The sequence below is a fragment of the Peromyscus californicus genome, unplaced genomic scaffold, assembly GCF_007827085.1.
Source record: "Peromyscus californicus insignis strain IS unplaced genomic scaffold, ASM782708v3 Scaffold_14__1_contigs__length_90479793_seg_2, whole genome shotgun sequence".
Classification (NCBI taxonomy): Eukaryota; Metazoa; Chordata; class Mammalia; order Rodentia; family Cricetidae; genus Peromyscus; species Peromyscus californicus.
The window spans coordinates 21,680,942-21,704,805 of NW_026294436.1; the positions used below are offsets into that span (position 1 = coordinate 21,680,942).

The 23,864-nt window shown below is 43.9% G+C and overlaps 1 protein-coding gene across 2 annotated transcripts; it reads left to right on the forward strand.

Moving 5' to 3' along the window:
• Positions 1-924: 924 nt before the first annotated feature.
• Ube2t (ubiquitin conjugating enzyme E2 T) lies at positions 925-15,467 on the forward strand. 2 transcript variants are annotated; one of them, XM_052737027.1, is made up of 8 exons: positions 926-1,937; positions 2,096-2,234; positions 9,806-9,978; positions 11,084-11,153; positions 12,235-12,340; positions 12,825-12,923; positions 13,046-13,129; positions 15,104-15,467. In XM_052737027.1, the coding sequence occupies exons 3-8, from the start codon at positions 9,870-9,872 to the stop codon at positions 15,248-15,250; spliced, it is 615 nt and encodes a 204-aa protein (XP_052592987.1). In that variant the 5' UTR covers positions 926-1,937; positions 2,096-2,234; positions 9,806-9,869; the 3' UTR covers positions 15,251-15,467. The 2 variants fall into 2 exon arrangements, with proteins under 2 accessions (XP_052592988.1, XP_052592987.1); XM_052737028.1 differs by having other exon boundaries at positions 925-2,137.
• The last annotated feature ends 8,397 nt before the right edge of the window (positions 15,468-23,864 follow it).

The following is a 23,864-nucleotide window of genomic DNA, read 5'->3' on the forward strand; positions in this document are numbered from 1 at the left end:
TTAGTCACTTCCCTTTTGGGTTTCAGATAATGGCTGGCAATTACTGCTCTTTTGTGTGGATCTTATTGCCCCTCCTTTTGACCTTGAGGGTATTCAAGCCTGGTGACCTTGCTTTAACCAGAGCATTGCTATTGTATGGGTATATAACTGTAAACCTCAGAGATTTGGGTGGACTAGACAGTAAAGAGAAAAGAGAATGGAAGAACTAGATGGGTAAGAACTGGAGGGGAATGAACTGAGATGGGGAAGAACTAGATTGAAGGGCTAGAAGAGAGGACTAGAGGAACGAGATGGAAGATGAGGAAGAGCCAGATGGGGAAGAACAAGATGAGGAAGAAGGAGATGGGAGAGGAGCTAAGATGGGAAAGAACTAGATGGATGAGAACTTAGATGGGGCGGAACTAAGATGAGAGAATCAAGATAAAACTTAGAGGGGACAGCAGATAAATGTAGAGAGAAATCAGGCAAGAAAGGAGTTAGGCGTGAGAGCAGAGTAGAAACTTTGTAGAGAACTGACTCAGAAGAATAAAGTATATGGACTAAGGAGTTTCGTGTACGTAGATTCATTTCATATCATCAAAGATTAGATTATCAGCTGGTTGTAGATTGTCCCCAGACTCTGGGAGAGGACTACCGAGGGGCAGGACCCCCATAGTCCCTGTTACCTTTCTAAAGTTAGAAGAGTGCTTAAAAGTCAGGGCAAGAGAGATGGCTCAGCGGTTAAGAGCACTGGCTGCTCTTCCAGAGGATCATCCTCTTCCGAGGACCCTGGTTCAATTCCCAGCACCCACATGGCAGCTCACACCTGTCTGTAACTCCTGTTCCAGGGGATCTAACACCCTCACACAGACACACATACAGGCCAAACATCAATGCACATAAAATAAATTAACTAAAAAACTTTTTTCCAACTTAAAAAAATGTCATTGATTTCAGGGCTGGTGTGTGACTCAGGGATCAAAAGCTGGCACAGTATATAGAAAGACCTGGGTTTAATTTTCAGTACAGTTGAAGGGGAGGGGAGAGGACAGTCATCCTACTAATCGCCCACGTAGTGGCAAAGGGTCTCTTTTGCACTACCCCTAACTTGCTTAGCTTGTAGTTGAACACTTACAATGGTGAAGAACTCCACTATATCTGCTTTATTCTTCGGAGCCCTGGTGGAATGCTTTGTCCAGCAGAATTATAAGTTTTAAAAAAAATAGTTTTCTTTTCCCAGTTGGAGGAAATTTATGTAACTTTGGCTGGTCTCAAATTCTCGATCCTTTTATCTTAGTCTGCCTGCGCCACCATGTTCAGCTTTTATCTTTCAACTACTACTGGTCTTAGGTGAAGTAGTAATTTCACCTTTAAGTAATTTCACATTACTTAAAGCCTGGGTGATGTAGTGCGCGCCTAATTCCAGCACTTGGGAGGCTGAGGCACTTAGGAGGCTGAGGCAGGAGTGCCAGGAGTTCCAGACTAGCCTGAGCTACGTAGCAACTTCCAAGCTAAGCAGGGCTGCATTGCAAGACCCCGTCTCAAAGAACCAAAACAAAGAAATAAAAGCAGCCATTCAGCAGTCATTTCTCCGGATTAAGTATGTCCAGTTGCTTTCGTTTTCCCTCCTGTTAGGTGACTTCCCGGCCTTTCCAGCTCACAGCGGACTTGCAAGCACCAGGACAGCCGGGACTGGGGACGCCGGGTCCGGGTGCGCGCGCACCAATTTGAACCCTGCGTGAGCGGGCGGAGGGCTCGGAGCGCTGGCCAATAGGCGTGCGCACGCCTCTCCCGGGAGGGCTGCGGACCAATCATAGTCATTTCTTGGACGGGGGTGGAGTCATCTCAACGGTCTCCGGTCTCAGCGTGGACCCGGCAGACGCCCCCGGTGGCAAGCGGAGCTGAGCTGCTGAGGAGCGCTGCGTTTGCGGCCGGAGAGAACGCACCCCGCGGTCACAGTGAATCTGGGCAAGGATTCCCGTTTCTACCCGAGCCGCCCGGGGAGGAGCACCGCGGTGAGAGAGAACCGCTCTGTGCGTTCCAAAGCCGTGTCTCCGTCCTCCCTGCAGCATCTGCCACCTCTAGCCAGGTTCTCTTCCTTGATTATTTACCGCAGGCCTGCGGGACAAAACAAAACGCCAGCGCTCCGGAATCTGAGGTGAATCAATCGTACAGGCTGCCGATATATGAAGAGGCACAGAGGGTGGAAAGACCTGCAGAGGTAGAATTGTCCTTTGCTGTGGACGCACACCCAGGTGTGAAGGAATTTTGTGAACAGTCCGTGTAGTGTAAGCATACGTTTGTGGGAAGTAATTACTGGAAACGAGGCTAAAAACACCGGTTAAAAAATTTTTTTAAAACACGCCCGGCAGTGGTGGCGCACACCTTTAATTCCAGCACTTGGGAGGCAGAGGCAGGCCGATCTCTGTGAGTTCGAGGCCAGCCTGGTCTACAAAGTGAGTTCCAGGACAGCCAGGACTGTTACACAGAGAAACCTTGTCTCGGGGGAAAAAGAAAAGAAATTAAAACACCTGTTGGAGCTAGAATGTAAGGAACTTTTTTGTTATGGTTATTTGGGAGTTTTGTTTTGCTGTTTTTGAGACAGGTGTTGCTGTAACCCAGGCTGGCCTGGAATAGACTTCCTGCCCAGGCACCTCCATTGTCTATGCCACCCCCAGCTCTGTAAAGAACCTTTATATTCAGAAAATACACGGTAGCAGATGGCTTTTAAGCCAAAGGACTTTAAAAAAAAATTTATTTATTTTATTCCATGTGGATGAGTGTTTATCTGCATATATGTATGTGCACTACGTGCCCACAGAGGCCAGAAGAGGGTGTTGGATCTCCTGGAACTGGAGTTACTGACAGTTATAAGCTGTCATGTGGGTGTTGGGAATTGAACCTGGGTCCTCTGGAAGAGCACCCAGTGCTCTTAACAGCTAAACTATCTCTCCAGCCCTCAGAGGACTTTGTATATCCAAGTTGTGTTAACATAAAGAGTCTTGTTGCTTCTTTAATAGAACTTGCCATTTTTTTTTTTGGCGGTGGCTTTTTTTGGTTTTGGTGTTGGTTTTTCGAGACAGGGTTTCTCTGTGTAGCTTGGCACCTTTCCTGGAACTGGCTCTGTAGCCCAGGCTGGCCTCGAACTCACAGAGATTGGCCTGCCTCTGCCTCCCAAGTGCTGGGATTAAAGGCGTGGGCCACTGCCACCCGGCTCCTTTTTTTTTAATTCTAATGCAATTAGCATGCCTTTTCACCGTGTTCTCTCTTTTTTTTTTTTTTAAACAAAGATACAGTTTATAATTGTAGATAGAGTTTTATTGTAATTGATTGTCAAAAGCCAGCTTTGAGGAGACTGTTCTCTCCCACTGTGGACTACTGGGATTGAAATCAAGTTGTCAGACCTATGCAGCAAGCACCTTTACCCGTTGACCTGTTTTGCCAGTCCCCCATATTTGGAAGGTTTTTGTTTTACTGAAAATAGTTCTTCACATTTACTGTATAAAATAACAATGCTTCCTTGGGCTTAAAGAAAATGATAGAGGCTGGGCTTGGTGGCACATGACTTTAATCCCAGCACTCAGAGGCAGGCCAATCTCTGAATTCAAAGACAGCCAGGGCTACAAAGAGAAACCCTATCTTAAAAAAAAAAGAAAGCCAATGATAGAATTAAGATACGAAATAGTGTAAATCAAGAGTGAAATCAAGTTAGTCTGAGGTTTTTCTGTTGTATGGATAGGGAGACAGATGACCAGTTACTTTTATTTTTACTTAGTGTGTATAAATGTTTTTCATATATGCACTTATTTTCAGCACATGTATGCTTGTTGGGTTTGAGGTTATGGGTGGTGGTAAGCCACCATGTGGGTGCTGGGAATCAAACTCGGGTCCTCTGTGGAAGCAACAAGTGCTCTTAATCACTGAACTACTCCTATCCAGTTGTCCATCACTCCCGTCCCCCATCATGTCCTCCCACCCACACCCCCCTTGTTTTATTTGAGACTGGATCTTTTATGTATCCCTAGCTGGTCTGGAACTTGTCTTATAGACCAAGCTGGTATGGAATTTCAGTAATCCTCCTGCCTCTGCCTCCCAAGCAATAAGATTACAGATCTCTGTCACCACAACTAGCTAAACTATTTTTTTAAGTTGCTGAAGAGATATCTTTTTTGGCATTAAATAATTTTATTTTTGTATATATGATCAATACAGATTTTTATTTTCATTCTTATTACATTTATTCTGCACGCGTGTGCGCACGTGTGTACCATAGCATAGTGGAAAGATCGAGGATAACTTACAAAAGTTATTTTTCTCTTCTCTCTCCCCCAACCAAGTGCTGGGATTATACTCATGCACTACCACACCCCACTTTTTGTGTGGGTTCTTGAGTTAAACTCAGGTCCTCAAAATATATGTTAAGCATTTTACCAACTGAACTGTCTCCCTAACTTTGATATTCTTTTTAAGCACACATAGGACATGCTGAGCAAGACCCAACAATTTTAAAGGATATAAGTAACATGTTAGAAACCATTAACATGACTGAGTGTGATGGCACATGCCTATGATTTCTAGCATATGGAGTGCTGAGGCAGAAGGATATGGAACCAGCATGGGCTACATACATAGAGACTTCTAGGCCAGCCTGGAATATCAAGGATAGAACAATGTTCTTTTTATCATAGTTTCGGGGGATGAAATATAAATTGGAAAGCATATAGCCTTACATGTTTACATTTAAAGAGAAAATTTGAAAACTGATGATATAGTCCAGTTGGTAGAGTACTTGCCAAATATCCATCTCCATTGCCATATAAATTGGATATGGTGGTATACACCAGTAATCTCGAAACTTAAGAGGGGGATCAGAAGTTCAAAGCCATCCTCAGCTACATAGCAAGTTTTAAACAGCTTGGAATACATGAGATTCTGTCTCAAAACAATGAGAGAGAGGATGGGGTGGGTGACTGGGAGTTACCTGCAAAGGAGGAAAATGACCTTAATCTGAAAAAGAAAACTAAGAAAGTACAAAGATGTCACTGATAAAGCTAGGAACAGAAACTGTTGGCATTAAAATACATTTTCAACAGAGAAGTATTTAATGTTATTTCTAAAGATGAATAGAATTGATACATGCCTGGAAAAAATAAGGAAAGGCAAAGAAGATGGTCTAGCCCAGGTTAGTCTCAAACTCCTATCTCAGGCTCCCAAGTACTAGGATCACAGGTAAGTGTCATTTAGGTTTGTGTGGCTAAAATAGTATTTTTTTTTTTAAACAAGTAATTTTAAAATGAGCATTATCTAAATTATTTAAAATTTATCATCTGTAGGTTCTCACTTTGTAGCTCTAGATGGCCTGGTACGTCTTGTGTAGACTAGGTTACCTCAAACTCAGAGATCTATCAGCTTCCACCTCCTGAGTGCTGAGATTAAAGGTGTGCACCACCATGCTTTGTAGAAAATTTTAATTTGTCAAAATTGGTTGAAAACTTGAATAATTCTTTTTGTTTTGTTTTGTTTTTGTTTTTTGAGACAAGGTTTCTCTGTGGAGCATTGGAGCCTTTCCTGGAACTCACTCTTGTAGATGTAACGAACCGTCTTATTAAATAAGAAACACAGAACCAATGCAAAGAAGAAAGCCAAGAGGTCAGAGCTAAGAGCCAAAACCTTACCCTTCCTCCTGCGGTGGTCCTACCTCTCCGAAAGAGAGCCACCCCCTGTGAGAGTCACTTCCCATTGACTGCAAACCCAGCCTTGTCACTGCCTGTCCGCACAGACCTCCAGGTCCTCCATGGTTGGCACAGAGATCAAAGGCGTGTGTCTCCAATGCTGGCCGCATCCCCGAACACACAGAGATCTACCTAGCTCTGCCTACCAAGTGCTGGGATTAAAGGCATGCGTCACCACTGCCCGGCTTTCCTATGGCTTGCTAATAGCTCTGACCCCGGGCAACTTTATTTATTAACATACAAATAACATTTTAGTATAAAATAAAATATCACCATACCTAATATTCTTTTCTGATTTCCAATCTCAAAAGGAAAGCTTTCAACACTGTGCTCAAGGATGCAATTAGCACATCATTTTCTTCTACTTTTGTCCTTACCAGTTTGCTATGCTATGTTAGTCACCTAAAATGAGTTACAGACTACTGTCACATTTTAACATATTGATAATCTAGGAAATGGTTGTTTGGCAAAATTACATCTTGTCCTGGTGTTAACTTTTTGAGAAAATTAAATTTTAATGTAAACCCATTTAAAAATATTGAAAGTTGCTGGGCAGTGGTGGTGCATGCCTTTAATCCCAGCATTCAGGAGGCAGAGCCAGGAGGATCTCTGTGAGTTCGAGGCCAGCCTGGGTTACAGAGTGTATGGTGATATTTTATTTTGTACTAAAATGTTATTTGTATGTTAATAAATAAAGTTGCCCTGGGTCAGAGCTATTAGCAAGCCATAGGAAAGCCGGGCAGTGGTGGCGCACGCCTTTAATCCCAGCACTTGGTAGGCAGAGCTAGGTAGATCTCTGTGTGTTCGGGATGTGGCCAGCATTGGAGACACACGCCTTTGATCTCGGTGTGGACAGGCAGTGACGAGGCAGTCGTGTGGTTGGGTTTGCAACCAATGGGAAGGCAGAAACAAAAGTCTTTATAAAGACTTTAACACAGGGGTGGCTCTCTTTCGGAGAGGTAGGACCACCGCAGGAGGAAGGGTAAGGTTTTAGCTCTTAGCTCTGACCTCTTGGCTTTCTTCTTTGCATTGGTTCTGTGTTTCTTATTTAATAAGACGGTTCATTACATCTACAATTAGGTGTCAGTTCTAGTCATGACGGAAGTTATCTACAAAACAGAAGACAGGAAATGAATTAGAAGTAACCTTACATGGGTGTTACTATTAGGATTACCATCTCTCTTCTTAACCTCAAGTGGATTCAACTGCAGAGTTAAGGTTTTAGTTAAAATCAATTATGTTTATGTATACTAGTAAGAAATAAGTAAAAAATAGAGAGATTTTTGTTTTGAGATAGGGTGAGATAGTTAATATTGTCAACTTAATTATAGGATCTAGAATCAGCTAGGAGACAAACCTTGGGCATGTCTATAAGGGCATTTCTAGATTGGTTAATTGAGGTGAGAAGACCAACTATAAATATGGGTGGATCATTCTGTGGACAGGGGGTCCCAGGCACTGAGGTGAGTGCCAACTTTATGTCTGCTTCTTGACTATGGAAGCAGGAGCAGGGTGACCAGCTGCCTCCTGTTCCTGCAGAGGTGCAGTCCCCACTGCCCTGGACTGTATCCTCACGCTGTGAGCCAAATACACACTTCCTTTTCTTGAGTTGTTGTTGTCTGGTGTTTTGACACAGCAAGGGAAAAATACCTAATACAGAGGATCTCGCACATAGCCCAGGCTGTCCTCAGACCCAGAGTAATCCTCCCACTTCACCTTGCTTAGTGCTCTAATTAGGAGTGTGACTGACCACACAGGACCAGAACATAGCTTTGGTTGTTTGAGACAGGGTCTCATATACCCAACACTGGCCTCAAACTACATAGCCCAGGATGGGCTTCCTACCTCAGCCTCCCAATTATTCAGATTATAGATGTGTGCCAGCCATGCCCAGCCTAATATGTGCAATACTTATTTACTTACCTTCTCCCACCCCTCACACATACCTTTAGTAGTGCAGGGTCTTGCTCATACTAGGCAAGTGTTCTACATCCCCAGCCTCTGAACTAAAAACAATTTAAATAAAAAATGGAAAATAAGCTATAGTAACTGGAACAGTGCGTTTTAATTCAGAATATTCCAGATGTGAGTAGAACAAATTTAGAAGACTCAAAACAGATCCACACGTGTTTGGAAATTAATTCATGGTAATATTAGAAGGGTGGAGTTTCCTTTTTTTTCTTTTTTTAAATAGTGCTTTTTAAATTGGCTATTCATTTGGGGGAAAATTAAAATTGGATCTTCTACCTCTTACTATGCACAAAAAACAATTACTGGTAACTGAAAGATTTAAATATAAATACCAAAATTTTATTTTTAATTTATGTGTTTGGCTGTTTTGCCTGCATGTATGGCTGTGTACCACATGCATGCCTGGTGCCCAGGGTGTTAGAGATGGTTGTTAGCTGCCACATGGGTGCTGGAAACCAAACCCAGGTCCTCTGGCAAAGCAACAAGTGACTATAGCCCATGAACCATCTCTCCAACCCAAAAGTTATGCTTTTTAAACTTAAAGAATATGTAGGAAAATATCTTCAAATGTGAGAGTATGGAAAATTTTTTAAATAGATTAACATTAAGAATATATTTATGGGGCTGGAGAGATGGCTCAGAGGTTAAGAGCACCGACTGCTCTTCCAGAGGTCCTGGGTTCAATTCCCAGCACCCACATGGTGGCTCACAACCATCTGTAATGAGATCTGGCACCCCCTTCCGTATACATAATAAATAAATAAATCTTTTTTTTAAAAGAATATATTCATAAGCCAGGTGGTGGTGGTGCACACCTTTAATCCCAGCACTCCAGAGGCAAAGGCAGGCAGATCTCTGAGTTCCAGAACAGCCAGAGCTACATACAAAGAAACCCTGTCTCAAAAAACAAACAAGTGCTGTGGGATGTTCTGTATGGCAAATTGCTAATTAGTCAATAAATAAAACACTGATTGGCCAGTGGCTAGGCAGGAAGTATAGGCGGGACAAGGAGGAGAATAAAGCTGGGAAGTGGAAGGCTGAGTCAGAGAGACACTGCCAGCCGCCATGATGACAAACAGCATGTGAAGATGCCGGTAAGCCACGAGCCACGTGGCAAGGTATAGATTAATAGAAATGGATTAATTTAAGCTGTAAGAACAGTTAGCAAGAAGCCTGCCACGGCCATACAGTTTGTAACCAATATAAGTCTCTGTGTTTACTTGGTCGGGTCTGAGTGGCTGTGGGACTGGCAGGTGAGAGAGATTTGTCCTGACTGTGGGCCAGGCAGGAAAACTCCAGCTACAAACAAGAAAAAAAAAAGAATATATTCATTAGCTAGACCTGGTGTAGGCTGAGGTAGGAAAATCACAGGTTTAAGGGCCTCCCTCCTAAAGTGAGTTTAAGGTCAGCCTGGGCAACTAAGGCTCAAAATTAAAAACAAACAAACAAAAGCCTGAGTACAACTTATGAACTCTTGGTTCAGTCCCCAGCACTGCAAGGAAAAGAAAGATGTGTTCATCTAATTTGTAGCAAAATAAGCTATAACTTGTGAGATTATATTTGTAATCAAAACAATGATGTCCTTTAGGTGGTTACTAGTTGAGTGGATGTGTTTGAGTGTTATTTTAGGTGAGAGAGACTTTGAGCATATTTGGATGTTGATGACAGAAAGATTAGAGTGAGGTGGGTTAATTGATAAGAGTGAGTTCCCTGAAGAATTAGGGAACTGTAGAGCCCATAATACACGGAGAGAACGTCAGGCACTGAAACACTAGCCTACACGTGTCTCCGAGTGTTGGCTGTGTTGTTCTCACTCACACACAGCATATAGACTGCGTACGGCTGCCCAGTCCCTCTCTGCCCAGGCATGCTTAGGATGCATTTGAGAGCAGAGTTAGACCCAGGCTCTGTCCTCATGACTTTATACTTTAGTAATGGAAGCAGACCTTCATTTTAAACTTTTTAAATTATTATTATTATTTGTAAAAGTTCTTGCAGAAATGGAAAAGTCAGGCTCCCTTTGTGACAAGAAAATACTAAGAATCTGTTCCTCATTAAACTGAAGCCGGGCTAAAAATGCTAGTCTTTGTGGCTGTTTCATGGTTGCTTCTTTTCTTTTCCAGTACACCCCCACAAGCCCTTCGCAGTGGAGCAGTGGACTGTCCCTGCTTCCTTTTACTTGAGATCATGCAGAGGGCTTCACGCCTGAAGAAAGAACTGCGTATGTTAGCCGTAGACCCTCCCCCAGGCGTCACGTGCTGGCAGGAAAAGGACCGAGTGGATGATTTGCGAGCTCGTAGGTATCCTATCATGCCCGTGATGGTGGCTGTGGCCTTCTTGGAGATTGTCCTAAGATGCACCCGTTGGTATATTTGAACGTAGGGAGTGGGAAGGTGAAGGCCCCGCCATCTTTCTTTCTTAGTTGGTCTGCTTTCATAAGGTCTTTGACTGCTTATATCTTTTACTGGTTTGTAACGAAGGTCCTCAGCTGACATTAGTGGCACATGTCTAATCCCAGGATTCTGGAGGCTGAGGCAAGAGAGAGAGGATGGCTTCAAGTTTGAAGCCAGCTGGCTCCAGACTGAGATCTTGTCTCGATGAAGATTTTGTTGTGGGTTGGAGGGCGGGGACAGTGAGATAACTGTGAGTAAGAGCATTTGCCACCAAGCGTAACAACTTAAACTTCATCTCTAGGATCCATCTCCCTGTGGAAGGAGAGAACCCACTCCTATAAGTTGTCCTCTGACCTCCATGTACATGCCGTGGCATTGTGTGCACACACAGGTTTAAGTATTAGCTGTGCCGCAGTGTTGGAGGCTGGGTAGCAGACAGGAGACACTGCATGGAGACTCAGTTAAAGCCCTAATTGAATTACTGTCCTACACCCAGTTCCTTTTTTTAATTCATGTGTGTGATCACGGGCACATGTGTACAGGTGCCTGAAGGAGCCAGAAGAGGGCATCAGATCCTCTTGAGTTGGAGTTACAGGCACTAGTTGTAACCGACTGATAGAGTGCCAAGATCGGACTCTGGTCCTTTGGAAGAAGGGCAAGCACTCTGTCTGCTGAGCCATCTCTCCAGCCCTGCATCCAGAACTGCAGGCCTTAAGAGGTTCATTTGATACAGTTTCTGTTGCCTTTTGAGAAAGAGTCTCATGTATCCTAGGTTGGCCTCAAACTTGCTTTATAACCAAGGATGACCTTGACTTTCTGATCCCCCACCACCACCTCTGGAGTACTAAAATTTCAACCTATGCCAGTGGTTCATTGATTGTTTCTTGTTGAACTTAGGGATTTATGTACGCTCGGAAAGCACTCTACTGAGTTACATCCTCAACTCTGCGAGTGGTTAATTCAAAGCATCTGGTTCCCTTTTGACTTTTCTTCCTTTCTTTTCTCAAGAAATATTAGGTGGAGCCGACACACCTTATGAGAAAGGGGTTTTCACGCTGGAAGTTATCGTTCCTGAGAGGTGAGTACGAGTTAGGGTCAGCTTCTATGGTAAGGTGCAGCCATGAGAAGACAGAGCAGAATAGTATTTAGAGCATCTGTGTGTTATCCTAGTCATACATGACTTGATGTGCGAAGTTGTTTTTGTCTCTCCGGAGTTTGGTTTCCTTCTCTAAAATAACGGACTAATCATAACTGATCTCCGCCCCTCCAAAAATTGTGGTGAATATATATTTTATATAACATAAAATTGACTCTTGTAAACATTTAAGTATACATTTTCATACTGTTGTGCAACTATTACTATTATCTCCAGAACTTTTTCATCTTCCCAGCTCTAACTTCAGACCCGTTAAAAATCCACCCTGAGCCCTCCCTGACACCAACACTTGGCGACCACCATCGTGTTTTCCACCTCAAGGTTAGGCCCCTCAGTCAGGTCTCCTGTCAGCTCTGTGTGTAGACTGAAGAAGGAGTATCTTACCTATTGAAACTGGACATCTGTCTACCAAGTTGGGTCCTGGCCAAGCTTGTCACACCCTGAAGAGTAGCTGAATTGTGTCACACATCAATTCTGAAAATAGACTGGGAGTTTTGGAAGGTTTGTGTGTCACTAAGGAGATATGATAACTAAATGTAATGTGTAAGTCTAGTTGGAGCTTGTTTGTAAAGCACAGCTGTAAAAATACTTGGAGACTGGAGAGGTAGCTTAGTGGCTGCTCTCACAGAGGGTCTAGGTTCAGTTCTCAGCACTCACATGGCAGCTCACAACCACCTATAACCCCAGTTCCAGGGGATCCTACATCCTCTACTGGCCTCTGAGTACCAGGCATGTACATGGTGTACAGGCACACATATGTGCAGGCAATCACACACATAAAAATAAATAAATCCTTTTTTAAAATGTGGTGACTAGGAAGTTTGAATAGTAAATGATAACTAGGGAATTACTTTTAAAATTACATCCTCTGGTGGATGGCTCCACACCCATGAGTATATGGGCACCGTTAATTGGATTTGGCGAGTTATATTAAAAAAAAAAAATTAAGGCCCAGTATGGTGGTGCATGCCTGTAATCACTTCCTGTTCTTACACATTCACAGGTACCCATTTGAGCCACCGCAGATCAGATTTCTGACACCAATCTATCATCCAAACATTGATTCTAATGGAAGGATTTGTCTAGATGTTCTCAAATTGCCACCGAAAGTGAGTGGGGTTAAAGAGTTGACTCTCCATTTAGAGAATGCCAACAGTTTTCTTGACACTTGAAAGAGGGAAGCAGGAGGATCAGGAATTAAAAGGTCATCCTTGCCAGGCAGCGATGGAGCACGCCTTTAATCCAAGCACTCGGGAGACAGAGGCAGGCGGATCTCTGAGTTTGAAACCAGCCTGGTCTACAGAGCAAGTTTCAGGACAGGCTCCAAAGCTAAACCCTGTCATGCTCAATGACATAGCAAGCTCAAAACCAGCCTGGATTACATGAAACCCTGACTCAGGCAGACAAACAAAAAGTCCTTGGAATGTGTGTGTGTGTGTGTGTGTGTAGTTTCACATTATAGCCAAGGATGGCCTTAAACTCCTGGTCCTCCTGCCTCTACCTCATTAGTGCTGAGATTACTGGCATGACTCACCATGCCTGGCTCAACAATGCCACATTCTAATACAAAACCAATTGTTCATTTGTATATAGGGTGCATGGAGACCATCCCTCAACATTGCTACTGTATTGACCTCTATTCAGCTGCTCATGGCAGAACCCAATCCTGATGACCCACTAATGGCTGACATTGTACGTATCCCCATTTCATCGGTAGCATATAGCCTCCTTTATCTGTACCTTTAATACTTCAGCAGCTGGAGCTTATCGAAGCATATCACTGTTTCTCTGTTTTAACTCTGATTTCATTTCAGTCCTCAGAATTTAAATATAATAAGATAGCTTTTCTCAAGAATGCCAGGCAGTGGACAGAGACTCATGCAAGACAAAAACAAAAGGTATGATATTTGCTATTACCAGTTCAAGTGTTGTATCCGTGGAGAGAGGAAGGGCTAGTGAGCTCCCATCCTTGACTGGGGCACTAATAAAATCGATAACAGTTGACAGTTGATAGCTCTGGGGGATGGAGGATTACTTTTCTTGAAGGCCTCTCCTAGGTTAACCATGCTCTGGTGGATGGCTCCACACCAATGAGTATATGGGTAGTACAAATTGGACTTGCTGGGTTATATTTCAAAACAAATAAAACAAAAACGTTTTAAGACCCAGTATGGTGGTACATGCTTTTAATCTCAGCACTTAGGAGTCAGAGGCAGGCAGATCTCTTGTGAGTTTGAGGCCAGCTTGAGCTGCATAGTGAGTACGTAGTAAGTTCCAGGCCAGCCAGGAATACATAATGAGATCCTGTCTCAAAAAATTTTTTTAAATTAAAAATAAAAAGAGGGCACAATGTTGGAGAAAGGGGATGGATCTGGGAGGAATTAGAGGGAGAAATAGGGAGTGAACATCATCAAAATACATTGTATGGAATTCTCAAAGAATTAGTAAAATATAATATATATACATGTACACATATGTATGTATCTATACATGTTATAGTATATGCCAGGGGCTGGGGAGACATCTTAGTGGTTAAGAGGGCAGAATCCTCTTTTGAGGACCCTAATTCAGCAGCCAGCATCCCTGTCAGGAGGCTCACAACTGCCTGTATCTCCAGCTCTTAGGGATCTGACACCCTCTTCTGGATTCCACAGGTACCTGCACTCACATGTACAGAAACCCACACACATAGGCACATAATTAAAAATAAATACATCTTTTAAAAATATGTACATAGATTTGTATCCCAGATCAAGCATTTATAAATAACCATAGAGTACATACGTGTCTAAATAATATTTATTAAATTTTCTAAATTCATGCTATACTCTAGAACAGCTAGTTGGCTTCTTTCCCCTGTTGTGACCATCTAAAAATTATTCAGCAAAATGCTCAGATGCTCAACTAACGGTTGGCCTCGGTCCTAACAGTTATCACCCGTTGACAACACTAGAGGGCAGGCAGCATCTGCTTGATGTCTTTGTGTTCTTGTGAGTAGCAGGGATAGAGGGAAGGGGACTCTCGTTTTTTTTCTGATTTGTCATTTTTTTTTTTTTTTTTTTTTTTTTTTTGGTTTTTCGAGACAGGGTTTCTCTGTGTAGCTTTGCGCCTTTCCTGGAACTCGCTTTGGAGACCAGGCTGGCCTCGAACTCACAAAGATCCACCTGCCTCTGCCTCCCGAGTGCTGGGATTAAAGGCGTGCGCCACCACCGCCCGGCTCTGATTTGTCATTTTTAATATTTTTAATAAATTGAGCCAGAGACTAGTTACAAAAACAATGAGAAAGTAGGGTTAGGAGGGAAAGTTTTATTTCTTATGGGACCATTCATGGAAAGGGGGGTATTCAATTTGATAGAGTGCTTTGTTTTGTTTTTTTGAGGCAGGATTTTTTTTTTTTTTGGTTTTTCAAGACAGGGTTTCCCTGTGTAGCTTTGCGCCTTTCCCGGAACTCGCTTTGTAGACCAGGCTGGCCTCGAACTCACAGAGATCTGCCTGCCTCTGCCTCCCAAGTGCTGAGATTAAAGGCGTGCGCCACCACTGCCTGGATTGAGGCAGGATTTATATAGCCCTAGCTGACTTGAACTTACTATGTAGTCCAGGCTAGCCTGAAACTTTTGTAGTTCTCTTACCTTAGCCTCTCGATTGTTACAGGCATACATCATATCTAGCTTTTTGAGTTGATAAAGTTTGAAGTGAAAAAATGTATGTATGTAAGAAAATTGTAATTATGTAAGAAAAGTTGATGAAGATGCTTTTGGAGGAAATATATGCACACTAAAATCTTAAAGACTATCAGGAAATAGCACTACAGAGCTTCGACTTCTCCCCATTAACATGAGTGTGAATGTTGTGATCACTCCTTTCTCCTTTAGGCTGGTGAAGAGGTGCTAGAAGACTCCTCGGAGGTCGGTGACCGTGAGGAAGACAACTGTACACAGAAAAGGAAAGCCAGGCCACTGGGAGGCCCAGATAAGAAGTTTCACCCCGATGTTCAGAGAGAGTGTCCTGGTCCCTCTTAGTTAGTGGAGGCTGTGACAAGGTGGTCTCTTTTGCTTGCTTTTCTCGAATGTTTTTCTTTGTGTTTGATGACATAATGTTTGTATCCTTATAAAAGACCTTGTGTGTTTACACATTGTGCTATGCAGTGATTCTTTAAGGATAGTTTGTTTTATTTATCTTGTACATATGTATTTTGAAAACTTTTAAACTTGAAAAATAAATCATACTTAATGTTAAGTATGTGTTTATCCTAAATGTGTGTCTGGGAGTGAACTGGTTATAGTGCTATATGATCAGAATGTTAAAATATTTTGTCAACTTACCGTCACTAGAGACACAGAATGTTTGAATAGATGAAAAAGAGCTGTTAAAAATCATTACCCTTAGGCTTTGGGGAGTGTAGTTTTTCAGAAGCCTTAACACTGTGGAGTAAGGCGGTGTACACTTTGTCAGTGTTTAATTGTTTTCAGCTTTCACTTTGTGATTTATATAACTGGTCGAAATTACTGTAGTGTAGCTTTCATTTCTTCAACCTCAGATGCACGGAGGAGTGTCCCTGCCTCCCAAGTACTGGGATTATCGGCATATACCACCATGCCTGACCCATAACAAATATTATTCTGAATAATTAGTTGCCAAACTTAAATCCCCTTTGTGATTTCATAATACACTTGTCTTCTGGTGGATTTGGAATGTTAACTGGCCAGTTAACCTCCCAATCCTGTTATCCAGTTAAGTGACAGAGATGACATATTGGAATATAAGTCAGTTGATAGCTGTACTGTGTGAAAGACTGAGGAATGTAGAGGGTAGAGCTACCTAGACAGAAAGACTCTGTCTGTCCGTCTCTGTATCCCAGTGTAGCAGGGATGGTTTTATACACAAGGTAGATGTCACATACATACAGTGCATCTATGAATAAGTGTGTGTTCTGCATCTGCTGTGAAGGGTATTCTTACACTGTCACTTAGCACTGTCTGCTGCTGTTCATGTGCTGGACTCATACAAAGAAGATAAATGTGGATTTATCTACTTCATTAGTGACAGGTTGCATTTACTGGAAAATGTAAATTTCTAACTTCTACAGATTTATTTTTCAGTGCTGGGATTGAACTCAGGGCCTTGCATATGGCAAGCAGAAACTGTATTGCTGAGTTAGATCACCTATCTTTACAGAATTCTTTTTAAAAAATATTTAATTATATGTACATGTGTTTGTACATGGGTAGGTGGGTGTGCACCTTATGCATACAGGAACCCAAAGGGCATCAGATCCCCTGGATCTGGAGTTACAGATGGTTGTGAACTGCTGTGTGAGTGCTGGGAACCCAAACCTCTGCAAGTGCAGTAAATACTCAACCAGTGAGCAATCTCTCCAGCCCCCCTTACAGAATGAACCCACTTCTCAGAGTCAGTTCCTATTCTCTTTTTAAAGTCTAGGAATTAATTTTATCCCACATTTGTATCTTAACTCATTAGGTGGACTTAGAATTCCTAGATTAGGGTGATTTCAGCTGTGAGTGAAAGCAGACTGGCAATGAGGAAATCCGTTGCCTTCCTAAATGGAAAGGAGTAGGGTAAGAGGATTGGTGGCTTCAGAGGCTCAGCAATTTCCTGAAGGTCATGGCCACTCCATCTGCTTTGCACACATACTATCAGCTCTCTCTGTGGTTGTTCTCTGAGGTGAATGCCAACAGCAGTCATTCTTTCTTATTCAAATCCAGCCGGCCCCGGAGCTCTACTTTCCATTGGCTACCTTAAGAGCAGTCCCTGTGCCAGGGAAATGCTCTGTGCTAGTTGGTTCAGGCTAAACCAGGTGCAAACGTGACTTAAACAGCAAAACTCCCGGCACACTAATGTATCACCTAGACTAGTCCGCTCCGCCAGTTCCCTCCCTCCCACTGCCAATGTTCTGGTGAAGCTGCCATCATCTGTCACCTGTACTGGCGCCCAGCACCTTCTCGCTTCCTTGCCGCTGTTATTCTGTGGTGCTCTCAGCTGCGAGAATAGTCTCTTGACAATTAGAAGTCTGATTTAGCTTCCCTCCTGAGACCCTCCAAGTGGCTTCCATTTGCAATGAAGATAACAACAAAAAACTAGTCCACTTCCCTGACCCGTAAGGCCCTTTGTGCTTTATCGTCACTGCCCCCTTCCCCCTTATACACCTCCTGCATCTGCCGTGATAGTCTCAGCTCAAATGCAGCCGCAGTTGTCATCCAGTCTAAAGCAGCCCTGGAGCCCTGGAGCCTCAGGTACTCTCCGGCCCATAACCCATCATCACTCAACTAGTTTTCTTCATAGCTTAGCTAAGAGGATGTTTGTGTCTATGATCTGGCTCCATGCACTGGGGAGAGTGGCTATAAGGACTTCTCACAAAAAAAACAGAGCTGAAGGTAGTCATCTATCCATCCATCTCTTTAAACATTATAGAGGATTTGGGCTGGGGAAGAGAAGTAACATGTCCAAAGATTAGAAAAGTCCAAATTCCTCCTCAGTCAGGGAAGGATGGGAAAGTGGCTGAAAACATGGATGAAGTCAAGACCTAGTTACTACTTAGGAGGTGGAGACAGGAGGATCAGTAGTTCAGAGTTACCCTAGGCTACCCATCAAATTTGAGGCCAGCTTCAAGGCCAGCTACAGGACCTTGTCTTTTTATTATTATTATTTAAATTTTAAAAGTTTAATGATTTTTTTTTTTTTTTTAAAAAAAAGGAGAAAAAGAAAAGGCAGTTCCAGCTCTGATGGGTACTGCTTACCAATTGTGTGCTCTTAATATTAGACCTTCCTTTTGGGGTTTTGTTTCTGTAAAATAGCCACATTGTGGTAGTTAACTCAGAGTGTTGTGAGCATGGAATGAAATAATGCTTGTAAAGCATCCTGCACGGGGCACAGCAAAGTTGACATTTGTAGAGTTTTTGCAGGGGGCTGGAGACAGTGATCCAGCCATAGGTGAGCCCTGAGGAACTGCCATGCCCTCAGCCTCCTTGCCAGTCTGCTTTGTTCCTGGGACAACCAAACTGAGCAGTGTTTTCAACTCCAAACCCCTAATTAAAGAGGAGAGATGACATCCATGACTGATCATATAAACATTGCAGATTCCAAGTTCCTCTCTCCTGCTGCCCCCCACCCAGTCCCCCTCTTCACCTCTCCCCACAAGCTATCTAAATAAGAACAGATTTTACCACCCACCTTGTGGGCAGACAGCTGAGGCTAGGACTAGCTATTTATCCTTCGGCTGCTTCGGGAATTCAACACATACAAATAAAGTTCCTTTTCCAGCCAAGTGTGTATTTTTCCATCAGCGTGTGGCCCCCCTGCCCAGGTTGTCTTGTTTAGGTTGGGGTGGCCTAAAGGGAAGGAAGGACAGGGTGGGCGTGGGGGGGGTGTGGTTTTAGAACCTGCTCCCAGGATAACTGGCTGCAAGGCAGCTTGCAATCCAGGCCTGTGCAGTGCTGCCAGCGAAACCCAGTAGAGGCGGGGCAATGGACACAGACATGCTATGTCCTGGAACAACGCTTTCCACTTGGCTGCTTGGCAAGTGTTGCTCCTGCCTCTTGCCATGCCCCCCTTACCCCGGGGAATGGCCGTCCCTCTCTCTAACAAATAGTTTATATCAGAGATGACAGTCTATCCTAATGTCTTTCATCCTCCCCACCCGACTCCAGGACTTTACCCTTTCGTGTCCTTGTTTTTCTTGATTTTATTTTCCTGATACCACATCCCACTAGACTGTCCCCTCCCTACCGTCGCCTGCCATGCTCACTTAGGACCCTGAGATTATTTAATTTGGACAAGAAGCTCCTCTCCAAGCAACTTCCCTCAGACCTCCCACCAAAAGCACCCATAAAACCTCAACCTAGGGGTTGAGTTCTCTATCTCCAGATTTCTACTAGGTGGAGAGTCATTGTCAGGTACTAGCCCTTTACACAAAAAAATCTGATCTTTCCAATAACCTGCAGCATTTTGGTGCTATCATTCCCATTTTGATGATAATGCAACAGAGAGGTTAAGTAAAACCCAAGGACAGTGAATGCTCCCTACACTTTCTCCTGATGCTAACATTCAACAGCTGTGCAGTTCTGATGCTAACTGCGGAATCCACACAGGGCAGCACCCAGTGGTTCTCACCTGCTCTTTCCATTCCCCCCAACCCCCTGCTTCAGCATCCTCTTACCTTAAGTTACTCCATAGGGGTTCCCACCTAGCCCCATGTCCATATGATAGCTGTCCTGACTAGTTTTATGTCAACTTGACACAAGCTAGAGTCATCAGAGAGGAGGGAGCCTCAGCTGAGAAAATGCCTCCATGAGGTTGGGCTGTTGGCAAGCATGTGGGGCATTTTCTTAATTGGTGATTGATGTGGGAGGGCTCAGCCCATTGTGGGTGGTGCCATCCCCTAGGTTGGTGGTCCTGGGTTCTATGAGAAAGCAGGCTGAGCAAGCCAGTAAGCAGCAACCCTCCGTGGCCTCTGCATTAGCTCCTGCCTCCAGGTTCTTACCCTGTTTGAGTTCCTGTCCTGACTTCCTTCAACAATGGACTACAATGTGGAAGCATAAGCCAAATCAACCCTTTCCTCCCCATCTTACTTTTGGTCATGGTGTTTCATCACAGCAATAGCAACCGTAACTAAGACAATAGCCTATCCTAATGGTCCTTCTGACAATCCCCCTTGGCCACCAAAACTCCATTCAATAGATGCCTCTACTATCCTAAGGGTGCCAAGAGGACAAGTAAGTTCACTTCTGCTGGGTTTGGGTAGAGGGTAACACAGGAGGGACTTGTTAAAAAGACTCTTCGGCCTCTTTCCATGCAAGTGCCAAAATACATGAACACACAAATTATTGGCTCACTGCTTTTTAGGTGTGGCTAGTACAGATCCTCAAATGATGTCAGGATTCACTGTTCTCTAGGAGCCAAGACAGACACCAGCGCCTGTGCAACCTGCCAGCCCAGCAGCTCCAGGGACAGTACTTCTTATCACCCCAATGTTCTTGGATCAGATCTTAATGGAAGATGTGACTCTGAGTCCTCCTTTGGCTAATCAGTGAAGCCAAAGACAGTGCTGATAAAGCCCAGATCAAATTCCCAACTGTGAAACCTGGAGTCTATGGAACCATGTGATGTAGGAGCAGCAGGACACTTCCTGAAGGAAATAGTTGTCAAAAGGAAGTGATTACTGGGCAGGAAACATCTAAAGAAACTGGTAATTAGAGTGGCATCATTTCAACCATGCTAGCCGGGAGAGGAGGGCCAGAGACTCAAACCTTTAACCTTGCCTTCTAAATAATCTGTGCACAGTGTTTTCTTCTTTTTAAGATTTATTTTATGTGTATGACTGTGCCTGCTGACCACATAGGCCAGAAGAAGGCATTGAATCCCAGGACCCAGAATTATGGGTGTTTGTGGGCTGTCATGGTCACGCTGGGAACTGAACCCAAGGCCTCGGTAAGAATATCAAGTGCTTTGACCTTTGAGCTGTCTCTTTAGTCCCTCACGCTGTCTTGTAAATCCGAAGGACATATCTAAAAGTCATGACACAGACCTGGAAAATGGAGAGTCCGAGTGACAGTTCTTAGAGACAGTTCTAATTCAGACAATAATATAGGAGCTGGTGGTGTGGCTCGGTGCTTAAAGGCATGTGCCACCAAGCCTGACAACTGAGTTTGATACCCAAGATCCATATGATAGAAGGAGAGAACTGGCTTCCTCAACTTGTCCTCTGACCTCCACATAAGCTCTGTCATAATGTGTGTCCACACACACATACACACACACACACACACACACACACACACACACACACACACACACACACACACAAATAGAAATGGAGATGGGGGAGGGGAGAGGGAATATAAGACTATAAATGAATTAGTTCAGACATAAGGTTCTCTGCTGTTCTCTATTCTTGGCTTCTCCTGGACAAATTGAGGAACAATTATTAAGGATGTACTTAATTTGACTCTTTAAAAAATGTTTTTAAGACGTTGGACTCCTGATCTTCCTGCCTCATATCCCGAGTGCTGGAATTCCATCCATACACCACACACTTCAAACTCACTTTTATTCTTTCCCTCTCAACAGAAAGTAACCAAGCATTCTTTTCTCTGTTAGATCCTGTGAAAAAGACCGAGGATACAGTAAGTGAGACCAGTAGGCTCTCTTCAGGGACTCTGATCCTGCCTCATGGTGCCAGGCCTCAGCTTTTCCCCATGACCCCTTTAATCATGGGTTTTCTACTTCAGCTGAGGCTGCACCTTTACCAATAGCTTCTCACAGTGCCAAGCCTCAGTTGCTCTCCATGACCCCTTCCTGCTTTCTAAACCAGCTAGCTGGGAGACCCTTGGCTGCCCACATGAGATGCAGGCTTGGACTGCTCTGGACCACAATTTCTATGTGCTGACTCTGAAGAAATGTTCCCAGAAAATTTCACCTTAATGCTGCTGCTCTCTCCTCCTCCTCCTCCTCCTCCTCCTTCTTCTTCTTCTCCTTCTTCTTCTTCTTCTTCTTCTTCTCTTCCTCCTCCTCCTCCTCCCCCTCCTCCTCCTCTTCCTTCTCCTCCTCCTCCTCCCCCTCCTCCTCCTCCTCCTCTTCCTTCTCCTCCTCCTCCTCCTCCTCCTCCTTCTCCTCCTCCTTCTCCCCCCCCCCCCCAGACAGGGTTTATCTGTGTAGTTTTGGTGTCTGTCCTGGATCTCACTCTTAGACCAGGCTGGCCTTGAACTCACAGAGATCCGCCTAGCTCTGCCTCCCAAGTGCTGGGATTAAAGGCATGTGCCACCACCAGCCGGCAATGCTGCTCTTTTCTTAATCACAGCTAATATCTTGGCCTCAGATAGCTAGCCTCGCCTGTCCCCGTAAAGCAAAGGTTTCGTTTGCGTACATGAACAGCCCTGAAAGTCTTTACTTCCCTTTGAAATTTCACAATCTTGGTATCCATCATCCACATTGTTCCCACCATTCTTATCTCCCAAACCCCAACAACAGCTCATTAAACTCTGAGCACTCAATGGCTTTTCTTGACCAAAGTTGGAACCATTTCTACAATCTTCCCCCAAACAACATGTTCAGGACTGTCCCAGCAATAGTCCATGGTCTGGGTACCAATTTCTGTTTTAGTTTGCTTTCTGTTACAATGATGAGACACTGACTAAAAGCAACAAGGGAAAAGGGGGGTTTATTCAGCTTACATGTCCTGATCACAGTCTATCATTGAAGGAGGACAAGGCAGGAACCAGAGCAGAGCAGGAACCTCGAGGCAGTAACTGAAGCAGTGACCATGGAGAAATGTTTCTTACTGGTTTGCTCTCCATGGCTTGCTCAGATTTCTTTTTTAAAAGTATCTTATGTAGATGGATATTTTGATTGCATGTACGTTTATGTACCTGGTGCTCTCAGAGGCCAGAAGAGGGCATCACATTCCCTGGGACTGGAGTTATAGGTGGTTGTAAGCTACCATGTGGGTGCTGGAAATTGAACCTGTGTCCTCTGGAAGAGCAGTTAGTATTCTTAACCAATGAGGCAGCTCTCCAGCTCCCAGCTGGCTTTCTAATACCTCCCCGGACCACCTGCCCAGCGTGACAACTCCACACGGTTGGGCCCTCCATCATCAGTCATTAATTAAGAAAATGCCCCTACAGGGACATTTGATTGGCCCATAGAGGCCAATCTTATGGAAGCATTTATTTTTTTTTTCAATTGAGAAACTGAGGTTCCCTCTTCCCAGATGACTGTAACTTGTGTCAACTTGACAAAAACAGAACCAAAAAACTAACCAGCACCTGATGGATATAAACTGCTGTGAAAAAATGAAAAGGCTTTATTGATATTTGAAACAAATCGTTTTTTAAAAAAGCAGAAGCATTCTTGTGGTATTCTACAAGAAAGAAATAAGTACTAAGTACATACTTTTTTTTTTTTTTTTTTTTTTTTTTTTTGGTTTTTCGAGACAGGGTTTCTCTGTGTAGCTTTGCGCCTTTCCTGGAACTCACTTGGTAGTCCAGGCTGGCCTCGAACTCACAGAGATCCGCCTGGCTCTGCCTCCCGAGTGCTGGGATTAAAGGCGTGCGCCACCACCGCCCGGCCGTTTTTTTTTAAATACAGATTGAAAAATTTTGAACTTGGAATCCGACTGACTAGGAGAGCATTTGCCTAGCATGCAGAAGGCTAGTCAATCACCAGTATTACAAAAAGGCGATGGTGGTGGTGGGGAATACTAGGAATGTAGCTCAGTTGGTAGAATGTTAGCCTAGTGGGCTTAATGCTCAGGGTTTGGCCCCCAGCACTGCATACATTGAATATGGAGACATGTGCCTGTAATTCTGGCACGGGGGAGGTAAACACAGGAGGATCAGAAGCTCAAGGTCACCCTCTGCTAGACAGCAAGTCTGAGGCCTGTCTGAGCTGCAATGAGACTCTCATGCATTCACGTGCCTGCATGTGTTATGCATGGCCATTCCGGAAGGGTGAGATGTAACAACGGTGGTCACCAGTGAAGGCTTGGGAAGAGGAACAAATAGGAACAGAGAGGAGAGACAGCGAATCACGTAAATGGAATACTTGCTCAAAAATTAGATTAAACCTTTTAAACAAAAGAAAGAAGGGAGCAGTTGGTCGTGATTGCAAAGCAGATAGACA